General features: G+C 44.0%; 1 protein-coding gene across 1 annotated transcript in view; it reads left to right on the top strand.

Annotated features, from left to right (window-relative positions):
• The window catches only part of LOC126284517 (Down syndrome cell adhesion molecule-like protein Dscam2), a 698,452-nt gene that overhangs the window by 350,939 nt on the left and 328,185 nt on the right, over nucleotides 1–19,328 (top strand). Inside the window, exon 5 of the mRNA XM_049983513.1 lies at nucleotides 11,582–11,743. Within this exon, the coding sequence (XP_049839470.1) occupies nucleotides 11,582–11,743 (162 nt within the window). The remainder of the gene's footprint in view (nucleotides 1–11,581; nucleotides 11,744–19,328) is intronic.

Below are 19,328 nucleotides of genomic sequence, written 5' to 3' on the forward strand. Positions count from 1 at the left end.
CTTCTACACAGATCACTGCGCTACAACACCTCCACTCCCATCCCCTCAACATTCGCTCTAAAAAACTCGGCCCTAAACATCGATATCATTTTTTTACTTAGTAGCTCTTACAACAGCTTTACAATAAGATAGGAGTATCAGTCCACACAATGATAAGGGCAGGTAAGGCATCCGAATGTCTAACCCACAACAAGAAAACAGAGTAAATGAGAACAATAGGGAGACAAATGTGTAAGATACTGGGCTCTGGGAGAATAAATCAGGTGCAATGAAACGAGAGACTGGATCAGAAAAAGAAGGGTGTCTTCGCCGAGCACAGCTGATCGATAGTGGATTGGCCAGGAGTACAATAAGAATTGCTGAACTACCACCGCATAGATGACCGAAGTTACCTGTATGAAGTAGGCAAATCAGAGAAGACATGATTAATAAAGTCACGTACAGAAGAGTAATAGACACATTCAAAAAGTTCAGGAAACGCGAGAAATAGGAGAAGACCCTAAATGACCGATTGAGGCCGGCTACAACTCATAGTACGAACAGTTATTAGAAAAGGAAACTGAAAGAGCATAAGCTACACCAGACCTACAGAAATTCCACACAGAAATGATAAAAAAAATTAATCACGAGTATTATTTGGATTATTAATTAACTGTATTTCAGCTGAATCCACGACTGAGCCATAAGAACGCATGGATATCGACAAGCTTGGTAAACAACGCACAGTAATAATTCTACAGTCTGTAGATCCTGCATCGACGTAACTGCGCCTGAAGGTCCTAATAAAATAAGTAACTTGGGCTCGAAACGTTTTTACGCTCTTCATCCCACCGCAGTTCCAAGAAATCCTCCCTCCTGTTGTACGCGGTCCACACAGGTGGGAGCCCCGGCCAGGTTTTATCGGGTTTCGCCAGGCAGCAGAAGCTTTTAGAGCCATCTGCCGCACTGGGACCGCTCTGAGCGGAGATCTGCCCTCCATCTGAGTGTTCTCGCTGCTAAAGGGGCCACCCGATGTTTGCCTGCCGCGGGAAGCGCTCCAGTTAAGCTCTGCTCGCCATTCGTCACAACACTTCCCCTCTTCTGAGTACACACCAGCCACTCCCCAGCAGTCCGACGGTTTTCACTCGCAAATTTTCATCCTGAGATTCTGGATTCCGATCAACCACAGAAAAGGTAAAGTTGCGCTGCATCCGAAAGATTGTTGGTTATACTGGAGTCCTTTCCTGTGTGTCATCCTATAGGACGTGGTATCTCCTTACCTTTTCTGACCTTACAACTCTCTTAACCAGACAGTTATAGCGACGCATATAGTTTAACGTGGATCCCGAACCATAGTGTAACTGACCATTTATCACACATACAGGTCACTAACAGACGTGAAAGAAAAAATTTACAACTAAGTGAACTCCGATAAAAATGGGAAAGAGATTCACCAGATGTGTGGCATTATATGGCAGCAAATCATAGAAAGTTAGAAAAGAAAGAGGGAAAATATCTGAATAACGCCATCTGTTTGGGAGAGGCATTCTGAAGGTAAAACGAGCTCGCAGAATGATAAATGAAAACGTAAAACTGATAACAGGACATGATGGAAAAGAAGTGGAAATAATGGGAATGAAGAAAACGTCTTTGATGAGATGTTGCGAAGAAAGGGCCTACAACAATGAATCTAGGGAAGAGAAAACGAAGAAGGCGAGAAATGCTGGTTGAGATTAAAAGTGGACAAAGTTACCAGCAGTATAACGAGGTTGCGCTGGCCAGAGGATGTGGGGAACATCAAGTCAACTATTTTGGAAGAATACTTACCAGCAGTTTAACGAGGATACACCGGACAGAGGATGTGGAAAGCATCCGATACACCAAAGGAGAATAGTTACAATAGTTTAACGAGGATGCACTGGAGAGAGGATGTGGAAAGCAACCAGTCCTTTTTGAAGACCGATACACCAAAGAAGAAATTGGGGTGGCGACAGGAAGGGCATCCGGCCACCATTAAAATTAACAATGCCCTGCGCAAAGGTACGGTACAAAGGCACCAGCAAAAGAAGATGGTGACAATACGCTCTGCCAGGGTTAAACTATTGTCAGCCCCTGTTCGTCAAAACCACCCGAACTTCTTCATCGTCTTTTTGTGGTGTAGCCCTTCTGGAAAGAAACTTCTCTGCTCTTCTCGTCACAATTTTATCCTAAGTTCATGTCGTCACCATTCGATCTGCACTCATTGCGCTAGAGCCTACTAGGTGTGCGATCGTCGGTATGATTTTCCAACCTCTCTCATTCCAGTGTTCGACTTTGCTCATAGTCTGAATGGCGATAAGCAGCAGATGCACGTCCTCTAAGCAACTACCCTGAGATTTCTACGTGATTGGTTTGATGCAGCCCGCTACCAATTCCTCTTCTGCATCAACCTTTTCATCTCACATAAGCATTGCGACCTACATCCTCAATTATTTGCTAGATATATTAGAGTCCCTGCCTTCCTCTACAGTTTTTGTCCTCTACTACCATGGAAAGTGTTCCCGGATCCGTTAATAAATGTCTTAGTAGCCGATCCCGTCTTCTTGTAATTTCCATGTACCCTTTTTCCTCACCGATTCTGCGGAGAACATTCCCATTCCTTACTTTATTAACTCACATAACTTTCAGCATTCTTCAGTAACACCACATATGCTGAAATTCTCTTCTTTTCCGATTTTCACAAGCCCCTATTTCACTACCGTACAATACTGTGCTCCAGACGTACAATCTCCCTCAAATTAAAATTATACGTTTTGCAAGTAGACTTTTATTGGCCAGGAATATACACTCCTGGAAACTGAAATAAGAACACCGTGAATTCATTGTCCCAGGAAGGGGAAACTTTATTGACACATTCCTGGGGTCAGATACATCACATGATCACACTGACAGAACCACAGGCACATAAACACAGGCAACAGAGCATGCACAATGTCGGCACTAGTACAGTGTATATCCACCTTTCGCAGCAATGCAGGCTGCTATTCTCCGATGGAGACGATCGTAGAGATGCTGGATGTAGTCCTGTGGAACGGCTTGCCATGCCATTTCCACCTGGCGCCTCAGTTGGACCAGCGTTCGTGCTGGACGTGCAGACCGCGTGAGACGACGCTTCATCCAGTCCCAAACATGCTCAATGGGGGACAGATACGGAGATCTTGCTGGCCAGGGTAGTTGACTTACACCTTCTAGAGCACGTCGGATGGCACGGGATACATGCGGACGTGCATTGTCCTGTTGGAACAGCAAGTTCGCTTACCGGTCTAGGAATGGTAGAACGATGGGTTCGATGACGGTTTGGATGTACCGTGCACTATTCAGTGTCCCCTCGACGCTCACCAGAGGTGTACGGCCAGTGTAGGAGATCGCTCCCCACACCATGATGCCGGGTGTTGGCCCTGTGTGCCTCGGTCGTATGAAGTCCTGATTGTGGCGCTCACCTGCACGGCGCCAAACACGCATAGCATACGACCATCATTGGCACCAAGGCAGAAGCGACTCTCATCGCTGAAGACGACACGTCTCCATTCGTCCCTCCATTCACGCCTGTCGCGACACCACTGGAGGCGGGCTGCACGATGTTGGGGCGTGAGCGGAAGACGGCCTAACGGTGTGCGCGACCGTAGCCCAGCTCCGTATGCCACGGCAAACTGGCTGACACTGACGGCGGCGGTGCACAAATGCTGCGCAGCTAGCGCCATTCGACGGCCAACACCGCGGTTCCTGGTGTGTCCGCTGTGCCGTGCGTGTGATCATTGCTTGTACAGCCCTCTCGCAGTGTCCGGAGCAAGTATGATGGGTCTGACACACCGGTGTCAATGTGTTCTTTTTTCCATTTCCAGGAGTGTATTTTTTCCAGTGCAACTCCGCTCTTCACGTCCTCCTAGCTCGGTCCGTCATGGGTTATTTTGCTGCCTAGTTATCAGAATCCCATAACTTCATTTACTTCGACATAACCAACCTTGATGTTTAGTTTATCGCTGTTCTCGGCTCTGCTACTTCCCCCTCTCTTCGCTTTCCTCTCAGTCCACATTCTGTACTCTTTAGACTGTTCAAACCATTTAGCGAATCCTGTAATTTTTCTTCACTTCCACTGAGGGTAGCAATGCCATCAGCGAACCTTATCATTGATACCCTTTAACCTTGAATTTTAATTCCACTCTTGAAACTTTCTCTTTTTCCCGTCATTGCTTCTTCGAAGTACAGAGTGAAGAGAAAGAGCGAAACACTACATTCCTGCCTTACACCGTATTTGACACAAGCACTTGATTCTAGGTCATCCAATCGTATTTTTACCTCATATTGTATATTACATTTCTCTAAAGCCTACTCCTATTTCTCTCAGAATTTCGAACATGTCGCACTATTTTATATTGACGAACGCTTTTTCTAGGTCAACAAATCATATGAGCGTGTCTTCATTTTCCTTCACTCTTGCATCCATTACCAACCGGAATATCAGAAATGCCTCTATGCTGTCTTTATCTTTCCTAAAGCCAAACTATTCATCATCAATCTTCCTTTCAATTCTTCTGTATCTTATTCTTGTCACCAACTTAAAAACATGAATTGTATTTGTTGGCTCTTGCTAAGTACCAAAATTGGAGCGTGCTTTTTTTTGCGAAAGCATGACGGTACATGGGTAGTTTCACATTATCGTACACAGCATCGTGAATAGTTGTTTTGTTCCCACTTCCCTCTATGATTTTAGAAATTCCGATGAAATTTTATGTTTCCCTTCTCCCTTTTTTGATCTTAAGTCATCCAGAGATCTTTTAAATTCAGATTTTAATACCGGGTCCTCTATTTCTTCCCTGTCGACTCCCGTCTCTTCTTCTACCACGTCATCAGGCAAGTGCCCCCTCCCCCAACCCCCGCCCCCCCTCCCCCGTTATAGAGTCCTTCATACTCTTTCCACTTATTCGCTCTATCCTCTGTATTTAACAGTGAAATTCTTATTGCCGTCTTAATCTTATCGCCTTGGCTTTTAATTTCACCAAAATTTGTTTTGATTTTTCTGTATCTGAGTCAACCCTTCCGACAATTTTTTTTTTTTTCGGTTTCGTCGCCTACTTCGTGTAGTCTTTTTGCCTTAGATTCCCCGCTTATCCTGTGTATTTCATTCTTTACTTGTATTTCTGTAATCCTGAATTTCTCTGAACAGTTTTCAACGTTCGCCTTTCGCCGATCAACTGAACTATTTCTTCCATTACCCTTGGTTTCTTCTTTGTTATCTTCCTTGTACCTAAGTTTTTTAGTTCCAGCTTCTGTGACTGCACTTTTTAGAGTCGTCCATTCCTTCAACTGTACTGCCAACTGATCTATTCGTTATTGCTGTATCTGTAGCTTCAGAGAACTAAAAGCGTATCTCGTTATCCCTCGTACTTCCGTCTCCCACTTCTCTGCGCAATGATTCTTCCTGACTGTTCTCTAGAACTTCTCCCTACTCTCCAGGATCACTAAATTGTGATCTGAACCTATATCTGCTCCTTACTATGCCTATGGTCCAATATGTGACTTCGCCCTATCTGTCTATGAAGCAATCTAATTGGACTCTTCGTATCTCCCGGCATTTTCCATTTATACATCCACTCCTTGTGCTCTTACTACCTGAAATTTATTACAGAACTCGATTAGTCTTTTTGCTCTCTCATTCATGCTACGAAGCTCATATTCTCCCGTAACCGTTTCTTCTACTCTTTCCCCTACACCACGTTCTAATCTACGACGATTATTAGGTTTACATCTCATTATCTCCCTTTCAGTACTGAATGACCCTTCAATATACTCATGTACTTTGTCTTCATCTTGTTCTTGGGACATCGGCAAGTATACCTGAACTATTTTTGTTGGTGTTGGTTTGCTGTCGGTTCTAGTAAGAACAACCCTATCACTGAACTGTTGACAGTAACACATTTTCTGCCCTACCTTTCTGTTCACAACGAATCCTACACCTGTTATACTATTTTCTACTGCTGCTAATGTTATCCTATACTCTTCTTACCAGAAATCGTTGTCTTCTTTCCATTTCACTTCACTGATCACCACTATATCTATATTGAGCCTTAGCATTTATCTTTTCAGCTTTTCTAGCTTCCCTACCACGTTGAAACTTCTGACAATCCAGGTTCCGACTCGTAGAACATTACACTTTCGTTGATATTCAATCTTTCTCTCATGGTCTGCTCCTCCTAGGCAGTCCCCTCATGAAAATCAGAATGGGGGACTTTTTTCAGTGACAGAGCACGTATCCCTTGTATACTCATTATGTGTGTTTAACGCAGTGGTTTCTGTTGCTTTGTACTTATTCGTGCCGTTGATCATCGGTAATCCTTCTGCTCTCTCTTTCATATGCAGGAAGTCTTCGGCGACCATTCGTGATGATTTTTATTCAAAATTTAAGCAGCTGTGAGGTTTGAGCCCGGAACAGAGACCGTTGTGGTTACTAGGTAAAGATGCTACCGCCTGCTTTTCTTATTTTTATGATACAGAAAATGTTTGTACTGGCAGGAAATAAAGGATGCAGTCGGCTTCAGGCTAGATGGAGACAAGAAAGCATCGGTAAAATCACAAGGTCTAGCTGCCCTCCCCTTGTGCAGGTCTCTCGATAGTACTCGTCTTTTTCTTTACTTTTAATTATTATTTTTATTTTATTTTTTAATTCTTTGATCTTTGTATAAAACAATGAAACAGAATCGTAGGTAATCCTACATGGGTTCTGCCACTTAAAAAAAGAAAAAAAGTCACTTCGAAGCGTTACGTGCAACGATTTTTTGTTTATTTTCTTTTTATTAACCAAAAAACGAGAACGAGACAAATGGGACCACAAACATTAAACAAACTGCAAAGGGATGGTGACGAGAATAACACAAGTATCAGTTAACTCAAACAGTACGTTGACGACAAAATACAAGGTCCGCAATATTGGCGGGTTACTCATGATACCGTGGCAGGTGCAAACGGTTCAGATATGACCGCTAATATCCAATAACATTAGAGACAGACGGCTGTGGCGGCCGTGAAGGGTGGCTACTGCAGTGCGGAGTTTGGATGATGACAGCTCACAGCAGTGGCGTGTGCCCACACAGGCGACGCCGAATAGCGACAGCATGCGCTCACACAGGGGAATTAGCAACGACACTGTTTGCCAGCTCGGACAGTGACGGCTGGGCAGTTGACTCGCCCGGGTCGAACCCTGGTCCACCACGATAGCACGCAGCCGGCCGATGGGAAGGCACTTGTTTGGTACCTAATGCTATGTCGGTGTCAGCGTGCTGATTCATCTAGGTTCGTTGACTAACGTACTTCCCCTAATGGATGGCGGCAGGTGACGACTGAGAGTGCATGTCTGAATATGACGGTCTATATGCAAACCGTATCCGCTACTGAAACTTCCTGGCAGATTAATACTGTGTGCCGGACAGAGACTCGAACTCGGGAGTTTTGCCATTCGCGGGCAAGTGCTCTACCATCTGAGCTGTGAGAACGGGGCGTGAGTAATGCTTGGATAGCTCAGATGGTAAAGCACTTGCCCGCGAAAGGCAAAGGCCCTGAGTTCGAGTCTCGGTTCGGCACACAGATTTAATCTGCTGGAAGTTTCATATCAGCGCACACTCCGCTGTAAAGTGAAAATTTCACTCTGGAAACAACCCCCTGGCTGTGGCTAAGCCATTTCTCCGCAATATCCTTTCTTTCAGGAGTGCTAGTTCTGCAAGTTTCGCAGGAGAGCTTCTGTGGAGTTTGGAATGTACGAGACGAGGTACTGGCGGAAGTAAAGCTGTGAGGACGGGGCGTGAGACGTGCTTGGGCAGCTCATTTCAGTAGATCACTTGCCCACGAAAGGCAAAGGTCCCGAGCTCGAGTCTCAGTCGGCACACAGTTTTACTCTCCCAGGAAGTTTCGTATCAGCGCACACTCCGCTGTAGAGTAAAAATTTCATTCTGATCCTCTACTGTTTTCGTAATGGCAGTTTTTCTAGTCTTTCTACGTCCGAACAAATTCGAGGCGCTGTCGTTATTGTCGCAGGTTCGAATCCTGCCTCGGGCATGGATGTGGGTGATGTCCTTAGGTTAGTTAGGTTTAAGTAGTTCTAAGTTATAGGGGACTGATGACCTCAGACGTTAAGTCCCATAGTGCACAGAACCATGTGAACCGTTTTAAAAAAATATATATAAATGGTCGAAATTGTAATCAACCTGTCTTATGGGCTTGGAAATACTGGAGAATCATTTTCGTTGAATTTTGTCTAAGGTCAGTGTACGAGTATCTTATGCCGTCTGGCAGCGCAAGTTTATGGTGCGCTGCTGCCACCAACTGCTGATTGACAACTCACAGAAGCACAGAGTCATCTAATGATTAGACCAAGACTAAAATATACTATACTGTTGCAAACATTCGAAGTTAGATCCCTGAGACAAAAACAGATCCTGTACTAGACACTGGCGTGTTCAAGGCAGGTACGAATTTTAACCCGCGCCGACATAAAGCACAATTCTAAAAATCAACTAATACACCTAGATAAAGAAAAAGGTTAATTCAGATGGCGTTACGGGCTGACAGTGCCTCAAGAGGGGATGTTAACCCGCCTGTTTGCAAGTTCTTTTAGTCGGGCGCTATTTCGGCCTGTACCAGTAATAGCATCGGGGAAAATGGACCTGCAGTTTAATGTGGAATCCGAAGTAAGCGTCGTTCCTGTGAAGGCTAGCGTAAAGGCAGACTAAAAAGTTTCACGATTGATAGCATGGCTCAAAAACCATGGTCTGTTTTGTTGTAATTTATAAACTTTTTGTTACCGACTACAGGTTTCAGTCTGCGCTGCAGATCATCTTCAAATCTAAGCTGGAACATGAAAATAAGCAATAAAATTTTAAAAATGTTACTAACACTGTGTCAAATGGTTGTAGAAGAAAATGGTTCAGATGGCTCTGAGCACTATGGGACTTAACATCTGAGGTCATCAGTCTCCTAGAACTTAGAACTACATAAACCTAACTAACCTAGGACATCACACACATCCATGCCCGAGGCAGGATTCGAACCTGCGACCGTAGCAGCAGCGCCTAGAACCGCTCTGCCACAACGGCCGGCTTGTAGAAATGACAACAAAATATTATGAATCCACATATACCAGACGCTACAGAGTGCAGTTTGTCAAAAGTGATGTAAAACTAACATAAAATACAAGGATGAGTTAGGACAAATATTTTTATACTAGTATGACATGTGCGTAAGATATAAAGTAGTAGATTAAAACCGTATAAAAAAGATTCCTCCATCACAAAGCAAAATAAGAAATTAAAATAATTAATGATTACAAGACACAGAATTATGAAACAGAAGGCACATCAACGTAATACATTCCAGCATGTATGATCCGTTACAAAATATATTAACACATAAGACAAGGGTAATAAATAGCCTCATAGTACATTGTGGATCTGCACATTTTTGTTCTTGTCTATATCATTTAAAAGATTTTGCAAAGTTAACAAACAAATTTTATTTGCATAGCTTCAACCGTCTAACCCTTAAAATAAAACTTTAAAGAATATTCCTTTATTTTAAATAAAAATAAAATAACCAGGGGTTCTTACTGTAAGTTAGAAAATGGGAGCAAAAGGAAACATAGTTAGAAAAGTAACTATAGCTTCATCCAAACAACTACTACAAATTAACGAAGATCTTAAGTGATAATTGAGAAACTAGAGCGGCCTCTGGTTCGCACCTCACACCATAGCATTGACGAGCGATGCTATACTGTGTTTAAGCATGCCACAGGCTGCAATCCGCGTCGAACGCCTTCAATCACTGTCAACTATTATGTATTAGATTAAAGTGTCTTTTAACTCTTAATTTTTATTACTTATTTTATTTCATAGTGAAGGAATCTATTTTACATGGTTTTAATGACTCGTCTATGACTCACACACATCTGACGGGACTATGCATATATTTTCCCTCAGACTTCGTTGTATTTTCCGTTAATTTTACAGAACTGTTCACAATCTGTTCTTTTCTGCGACTGATATGTGCAGATTCATAATGCTTTATTTTCATTTGCACAACCTTTGAGCGTAGAGTGTGTAATATCAAATTTCTATAATTTTTATTGTCATTGCCTTTTTTCCTGTTACAACTTAGAGATAAAGACGATACGGAGCACAGAGTAAAACCGTGAGTCGTAGTATAATGTTGTGATCCGCAGAGTGTTTGTTTAATTATTAGAAACTGAAGTATTCTGGTCTCTGACTGGTATTCGACTCCGCGACCTTAGACCTTCATGTTCGTACTTTACCACTTTACAACCAAGCCCGACGAGATAAGTTATCTGGAAAGCACGTCGTGAGGAGAGGGGAGGGTGGGGGGGAGGAGAGGAGAGGTGTTATACGGCCACTATTGTGCTCCTTGTTATTGTCTGCAGGAAAGCTGCAAGGCCAGTCAATCGTAATGAAATGCAGGTAGACCTGCCAAGGTTCGACACTTGGTGGAGGTTTTGCCAGTTGACTCTAATTGTATCGATGTGCGCATAAATAAACGGGAATGTCTTTCTTGCGATAGATGACTGTAAACAGTTACGACTGTAAAAGATGTAAGAATATCCGTCCGAATCGTGCTAAATTGGACAACCAAGTTTGTTGCACTGTGTACAAACACCAGTTGGATATTCATTGGAAACATTGTAAGCAAATGTTACTCATACACACAAGGAATAGCTTGCCAAATACTCATTGGACTAACTCAGTAGTATTTCTCAACAGTAAAGATGGTGTTAACAGATGAAATAGAAAAATATCTAAAGAAGAGCACTACATTTCCTCACAGCTTCATTTCGTAAGCACCCGTGCGTCAAGTTGATACTCATCAAACTCTAACTGTCCACATCTCGTGGTCTAGTGGCTGGCGTTGCTGCCTCTGGATCAAGGGGTGCCGGCTTCGATTCCCCTCCTGGTTGGCGATTTTCTCTGCCCGGGGACTGGGTTTTTGTGTTGTCCTCGTGATTCCATCATCATCATCTTCCGTGACTGTGGATAGATTGAACTGTACAATAAAACTGGGTTGTGTAACAACTGGGACTTGTACAGGCGCTGATGACCAAGCAGTTGAGCGCCCCACGAACCAAACATTATCATCATCATCTTCAAACTCTAGCTGCCGACGCTAAGAGAGGCGCGTTGTCCAACACGTCTAGGTTTCTGTTAAAATTCGGAGCATACGCCGCAAGAAGAGTCAGCGACTGTATTACATCTTCCGGCATAGATCTCAATAAGCCATCACGAGTGGATAATCAGGCAATTATTGCTCATGTGAAGCCTCACCTAATGTCATTCTTCCGAAGCGCCATGAGCGAATGGAAAAGAATAGGGGAAAAACTTTAGCGCAAAGAGAAAAATACCTTCCGTAACAAGCTTGTGGAGTACAGTTGTAGAAGTTATAAAACAGCATCCAAAAACTCTGCTGTGTTTGAACTATTTTCTCAAGCAATAACTAGCAAAACAGTACCACACATGTTGTTATTTTCGTAGAACGTTTCGGCTGTAATGTTGGCTTCCGTCTTCTGTTGCAGTGGTGGTGCAGGACTACGAGGTGCAGGTGTACCGCGCGCATGCGCTGCTGGGCAACACGGCGGTGCTGCGCTGCGTCATCCCGCCCTTCCTCAGGGACCATGTCTCCGTCTCCTCCTGGTTCCGGGACGACACCATCATCCTGCCGGGATCTCACGAAGTGGGTGAGTCCAGCTCTGTTCCCGAGCCACTCTGCAGAGGAGGTCTTTTGTACAACACAACAGGTAGTATTTAGGGTACTGAACTTATGCTACACTCGTAATAAGTTACCGTACACTCCTCGCGCTCCATGTGATACAACAGGTTGGATCCTGTTGCTGGAATTCGAGCTCTCATTATGACCACTCAAACAGTCCTTAACTCGGCCCAGTAATCTCACGTGTACTGCTGCGGTTCTGCTGCTGTCTTCGTTTGCACTTGTCCTTGGTAAACTTTTTGAACTGTAGAGCCTTGTTCACAAGTGAACAGTACCACGTTGTTAAAAGAAAAGTGTCATGATGGTATTTAAACCCACTATTTAATGAAAATCACTCATCGTTTCCAACTGACCAAATGCATGGAAACAGTACGTTGTCTTTCACAGGTCTGAATGGACGGATAAACACCTACAGCTTGCTGTGCATTGGCAACTGATTGACATCGTCCAGCCATGGGGCGTTCACTGTTATATTGCCACTTTCCGTACCACTTTCCATTACACAAAGCACAGAGGTTGTTTGTCGTAAGCACTTTTCTTATTACTCCCACCTTGGCAAGCTGCTACATCTACATCTACATGACTACTCTGAAATTCACATTTAAGTGCTTGGCAGAGGGTTCATCGAACCACAATCATACTATCTCTCTACTATTCCACTCCAGAACAGCGAGCGGGAAAAACGAACACCTAAACCTTTCTGTTCGAGCTCTGATTTCTCTTATTTTATTTTGATGATCATTCCTACCTATGTAGGTTGGGCTCAACAAAATATTTTCGCATTCGGAAGAGAAAGTTGGTGACTGAAATTTCGTAAAAAGCTCTCGCCGCGACGAAAAACGTCTATGCTGTAATGACTTCCATCCCAACTCGTGTATCATATCTGCCACACTCTCTCCCCTATAACGCGATAATACAAAACGAGCTGCCCTTCTTTGCACCCTCTCGATGTCCTCCGTCAATCCCACCTGGTAAGGATCCCACACCGCGCAGCAATATTCTAACAGAGGACGAACGAGTGTAGTGTAAGCTGTCTCTTTAGTGGACTTGTTGCATCTTCTAAGTGTCCTGCCAATGAAACGCAACCTTTGGCTCGCCTTCCCGACAATATTATCTATGTGGTCCTTCCAACTGAAGTTGTTCGTAATTTTAACACCCAGGTACTTAGTTGAATTGACAGCCTTGAGAATTGTACTATTTATCGAGTAATCGAATTCCAACGGATTTCTTTTGGAACTCATGTGGATCATCTCACACTTTTCGTTATTTAGCGTCAACTGCCACCTGACACACCATACAGCAATCTTTTCTAAATCGCTTTGCAGCTGATACTGGTCTTCGGATGACCTTACTAGACGGTAAATTACAGCATCATCTGCGAACAACCTAAGAGAACTGCTCAGATTGTCACCCAGGTCATTTATATAGATCAGGAACAGTAGAGGTCCCAGGACGCTTCCCTGGGGAACACCTGATATCACTTCAGTTTTACTCGATGATTTGCCGTCTATTACTACGAACTGCGACCTTCCTGACAGGAAATCACGAATCCAGTCGCACAACTGAGACGATACCCCATAGCTCCGCAGCTTGATTAGAAGTCGCTTGTGAGGAACGGTGTCAAAAGTTTTCCGGAAATCTAGAAATACGGAATCAACTTGAGATCCCCTGTCGATAGCGGCCATTACTTCGTGCGAATAAAGAGCTAGCTGCGTTGCACAAGAGCGATGTTTTCTGAAGCCATGCTGATTACGTGTCAATAGATCGTTCCCTTCGAGGTGATTCATAATGTTTGAATACAGTATATGCTCCAAAACCCTACTGCAAACCGACGTCAATGATATAGGTCTGTAGTTAAATGGATTACTCCTACTACCCTTCTTGAACACTGGTGCGACCTGCGCAATTTTCCAATCTGTAGGTACAGATCTATCGGTGAGTGAGCGGTTGTATATGAGTGCTAAGTAGGGAGCTATAGTATCAGCGTAATCTGAAAGGAACCTAATCGGTATACAATCTGGACCTGAAGACTTGCCCGTATCAAGCGATTTGAGTTGCTTCGCAACCCCTAAGGTATCTACTTCTAAGAAACTCATGCTAGCAGATGTTCGTGTTTCAAATTCTGGAATATTCCATTCGTCTTCCCTGGTGAAGGAATTTCGGAAAACTGCGTTCAATAACTCCGCTTTAGCGGCACAGTCGTCGATAACAGTACCATCGGCACTGCGCAGCGAAGGTATTGACTGCGTCTTGCCGCTTGTGTACTTTACATACGACCAGAATTTCTTCGGATTTTCTACCAAATTTCGAGACAATATGCCAAGAAGTTTCTGTTAGGTCCACTTTCAAAACAAACTTATCAAGTGACTCATTTTCATGTTTCCCCGCTTTAGAGGCTAATTTATATGAATCACATTTATTGTCTACGAAAATAGCAATTAATGCGTGGTATATTAAATTAATCCTGAAATACGATAGTGCTGTATTTCCTACTCATTTTTTTTACATATTTCTAACAAATGGGAGCCTTTTGCCGTTTGGGATTCCACTTTTGAATTGGTAGAGGCCGACCTAACAACAGCTGCAGGCTAATTTGAAGTGGTTGTTTTTCAGTAGCACCATTTTTTTTTACACACGTACCCCATATAGTGACACTGTTTACGTTTACGTTCACATTTACGTTGCTACTAAGTTTTTTTAGTCGATACGAAACTGTGCTGGTATTCCAATACTAACAATAATAATAACAACACGAGGCTGAATAATTATGAATTATAGAGGGCCAAGCGCTGGATAATAGTTCCTGTTTACTTTATCAATCAGATTTGCTGAAAATGGCGGGGCAAGAAATTATCATACTAGGAAATTCTCAGAACTCTTGAATGTGAAAATATGATGCTGAAGAAGAACACGAATAAGGACGCAATGAAATAGACGATGGCCGGCTGCGGTGGCCGATCGGTTTTAGGCGCTTCAGTCCGGAACCGCGCGACTGCTACGGTCGTAGGTTCCAATTTTGCCTCGGGCATGGATATGTTTGATGTCCTTAGGTTAGTTAGGTTTAAGTAGTTCTAAGTTCTAGAGGACTGATGACCTCAGATGTTAACTCCCATAGTGCTCAGAGCCATTTGAACCATATTTTTGAAATAGACGATGATTCATGATTAACAGAATGTTATAGTTGATGATGAAGGGATATTTTGGGTAAAGAAACCCAAGTTACACTCCTACAAACCATCCTGAAAGAGAATGCCACCAGATCAGGACGGCAGATAGTAAGACGACAGTTACGTATACGAAAAATTACAGAATTAGAGGCAGCACACATAAAGGGTTTTCATGTACTGATTATATGTAAATTGTATGAAAATGATGTCACTATTCACTGGTTTGTTAACAATGACTTCATACCAAAAAAAAATTAATTTTCACCATATCCATATTACCGGTTCCCGTGAGATCACCGAAGTTAAGCACTGTCGGCCGTGGCCGGCGCTTGGATGGGTGACCATCCAGCCGCCATGCGCTGTTGCCATTTTTCGGGGTGCACTCAGCCTCGTGATGCCAATTGAGGAGCTATTCGACCGAATAGTAGCGGCTCCGGTCAAAGAAAACCATCATAACGACCGGGAGAGCGGTGTGCTGACCACACGCCCCTTCTATCCGCATTCTCAGCTGAGGATGACACGTCGGTCGGATGGTCCCGGTCGGCCACTTGTGGCCTGACGACGGAGTGCTTTTTTATATCCATATTGATTTTAACTACACACATCAAAAAAAGTTTTGCATCAACCCGGTTCCCAGAACTCCTGAAGATAGACGTTGACTGCGGATATTGTATCACAGACATAGTCCCTTTAACTGTCCATAGATGTCACTAAACCCACCCAAAGATGTAAACAATCATGCATGAGCAGCACCTATTAGTCGGAGGGGATCCGACAACTGATCAGTTCCAGTTATTCCACGAGGAAGGAGGCACACGGCTCGTGTTGTATGTAGTTTAACCATGCCTAGACGGTCAATACCGCAGTTCGATCGCGTCAGCATTGTTACTTTGTGCCCGAAGGACTCCCAACAGAGGAAGAGTTCAGGGGTCTCAGAGTCAACCAAACCGATGTTATTCTGAAATGGAGGAGATACTGAGAGACAGGAACTGTCGATGATATGCCTCGATCGGGCCGCCCAAGGGCTACTACTGCACTGGATGATGACCGCTACCTGCGGATTATGGCTCGGAGGTAAACTGACAGCAACGCCACCAAGTTGAATAATGCTTTTCGTGCAGCCACAGGACGTCGTGTTGCGACTCTAACTGTACGCAAAAGGCTGCATGATGCGCAACTCAACCCTCGACGTCCAATGCGATTTCCAACTTTGCATCCCTGGTAGGTAAGGGTAATGTTAAAAAAAATTGAAATCGTTTTGTTCTTCACACACCCCTACTTCATAGACGAATTTCTATGTATATAGAATGCAGCTACTTGGACCAAACTCAAAAATTTTGTTGTACATTGTAGTCTTCTTTTAAATGGTCTGCAATCTATATATGTAAATAGAAAGCACTTAGTTTCCAGTGAGAAAGTAATCTTACTTAAAAACATACTGATACGCTCCTAAACGTAGCCACCGGCACGAACGTGATCCATAGAAATAGAACATGCAAAAAATTTCACGAAACTAAACTAGGGTCAGTTCCCTCGGATCTTCACGTCTCTTTCCGTAAGGCTGTCACCAGCATTATGGCTGCTGGTGCGCACCTCTTTCTCTCCCTGTCTCTAGGTTATTCCTTGTAATGACAAATTTCAGTGTGCTATTGGACGCAAATCATTGTTTCCAGAATGATTTTTCACTTTGCAGCGGAATGTGCACCAGGACTCTAACTTGGAACCTTGGCCTTTTGTGGACAAATGGTCTACCGATCGAGCTATTCACATCACAGCTCTGTTTTCACCAGTACCTGCCTTCCGAACTTCACACGACTTCTCCTGCATACCTCAAAGCACTAGCACAGCGGGAACAAAGGATACAACAGACAATTGACTTAGCCACTGCCTGGAAGACAGTTTTTAGAGTTCAGTTTCACTCTACATAGGAATCTGTGCTTATTTGAATCAAAGTACTTAAGGTAGTTGAATGTATTCGATTTAATGGTGTCCAGAATACAAAGTGATCCCAAAGCATGTCAGTGTGAAAATTGAACCAACTAGTCATTTAGCAAGAAGTGTGAAGGAACAAAGTGAAATAACTAGGACTAATGGAGGGATCCATGAGAAATTTAGGTGTAAAAGCATAAACAGTAGACAGATATCTCTCGTGCGTTTGGATCTGAACAAACTATCATCTTCAATCAAAGCTAAATTTGTCTCTCATCTGTTAGAGATTATATGTGCAACTTAAACGAAATACACTCCTGGAAATTGAAATAACAACACCGTGAATTCATTGTCCCAGGAAGGGGAAACTTTATTGACACATTCCTGGGGTCAGATACATGACATGTTCACACTGACAGAACCACAGGCACATAGACACAGGCAACAGAGCATGCACAATGTCGGCACTAGTACAGTGTATATCCACCTTTCGCAGCAATGCAGGCTGCTATTCTCCCATGGAGACGATCGTAGAGATGCTGGATGTAGTCCTGTGGAACGGCTTGCCATGCCATTTCTACCTGGCGCCTCAGTTGGACCACCGTTCGTGCTGGACGTGCAGACCGCGTGAGACGACGCTTCATCCAGTCCCAAACATGCTCAATGGGAGACAGATCCGGAGATCTTGCTGGCCAGGGTAGTTTACTTACACCTTCTAGAGCACGTTGGGTGGTACGGGATACATGCGGATGTGCATTGTCCTGTTGGAACAGCAAGTTCCCTTGCCGGTCTAGGAATGGTAGAACGATGGGTTCGATGACGGTTTGGATGTACCGTGCACTATTCAGTGTCCCCTCGACGATCACCAGAGGTGTACGGCCAGTGTAGGAGATCGCTCCCCACACCATGATGCCGGGTGTTGGCCCTGTGTGCCTCGGTCGTATGCAGTCCTGATTGTGGCGCTCACCTGCACGGCGCCAAACACGCATACGACCATCATTGGCACCAAGGCAGAAGCGACTCTCATCGCTGAAGACGACACGTCTCCATTCGTCCCTCCATTCACGCCTGTCGCGACACCACTGGAGGCGGGCTGCACGATGTTGGGGCGTGAGCGGAAGACGGCCTAACGGTGTGCGGTACCGTAGCCCAGCTTCATGGAGACGGTTGCGAATGGTCCTCGCCGATACCCCAGGAGCAACAGTGTCCCTAATTTGCTGGGAAGTGGCGGTGCGGTCCCCTACGGCTCTGCGTAGGATCCTACGGTCTTGGCGTGCATCCGTGCGTCGCTGCGGTCTGGTCCCAGGTCGACGGGCACGTGCACCTTCCGCCGACCACTGGCGACAACATCGATGTACTGTGGAGACCTCACGCCCCACGTGTTGAGCAATTCGGCCGTACGTCCACCTGGCCTCCCGCATGCCCACTATACGCCCTCGCTCAAAGTCCGTCAACTGCACATACGGTTCACGTCCACGCTGTCGCAGCTTGCTACCAGTGTTAAAGACTGCGATGGAGCTCCGTATGCCACGGCAAACTGGCTGACACTGACGGCGGCGGTGCACAAATGCTGCGCAGCTAGCACCATTCGACGGCCAACACTGCGGTTCCTGGTGTGTCCGCTGTGCCGTGCGTGTGATCATTGCTTGTACAGCCCTCTCGCAGTGTCCGGAGCAAGTATGGTGGGTCTGACACACAGGTGTCTATGTGTTCTTTTTTCCATTTCCAGGAGTGTAGTTAGGATTAGCCAGCACAAGAAACTAGTAAAACTGATTAATAAAAAGTATGGTAATGTATAACGAAGAATGGAACGCTCTAGGACAGAAATAAGCAAATTCTTTGATAAATCGTCACTAGTATCTACTTCATGGGCTCAGAATCCGAGTTGTTAAGTAAAGACCTGAAGTTCAACGTAGAATCAAAGTTGCAAAGTAGTTTAATCAAAAATATGTTTGCAAACAAGAAGATAGCCATAGATATAGCCCAGTTATCCATACGGAAATGTAATAAAATAACATCTAATCTCACATGAATAATTACAGCACGAATTAAACATAATGAAAGCTGGTCTAATGAGACTAATAATGAAAGGAATATAGTATATGGAACTATAAATAAATAATGTAATAGTCTGAAGGTCGATAAAGGGAATGCAATGGTAATTTTGATTGAGGATGACTATGATAGGAAAAACCTGAAGTTCTGTAAGAAAAATATAAAAAAACGTGAACAGTACATTTAATGACTTAATCAAAGGGTGTTTAATAAAGTGGTTAATTATTTTCTCCAATATGGATGCTTGAGTGTTTATAATAATCCTAGAGCCCCTGTAAGCGAGGCACCAACTAAAATGCACAAAGAGGGTGTGGTAGTTCGAACAATCATTAATTGTATCGTTAGACTGGCATATGTGCTCAGCAAAAAGCAAACATCGGATCGCACTCAGAGAGTTTTATA

This window comes from Schistocerca gregaria, chromosome 1 (genome assembly GCF_023897955.1).
Source record: "Schistocerca gregaria isolate iqSchGreg1 chromosome 1, iqSchGreg1.2, whole genome shotgun sequence".
NCBI lineage: Eukaryota > Metazoa > Arthropoda > Insecta > Orthoptera > Acrididae > Schistocerca > Schistocerca gregaria.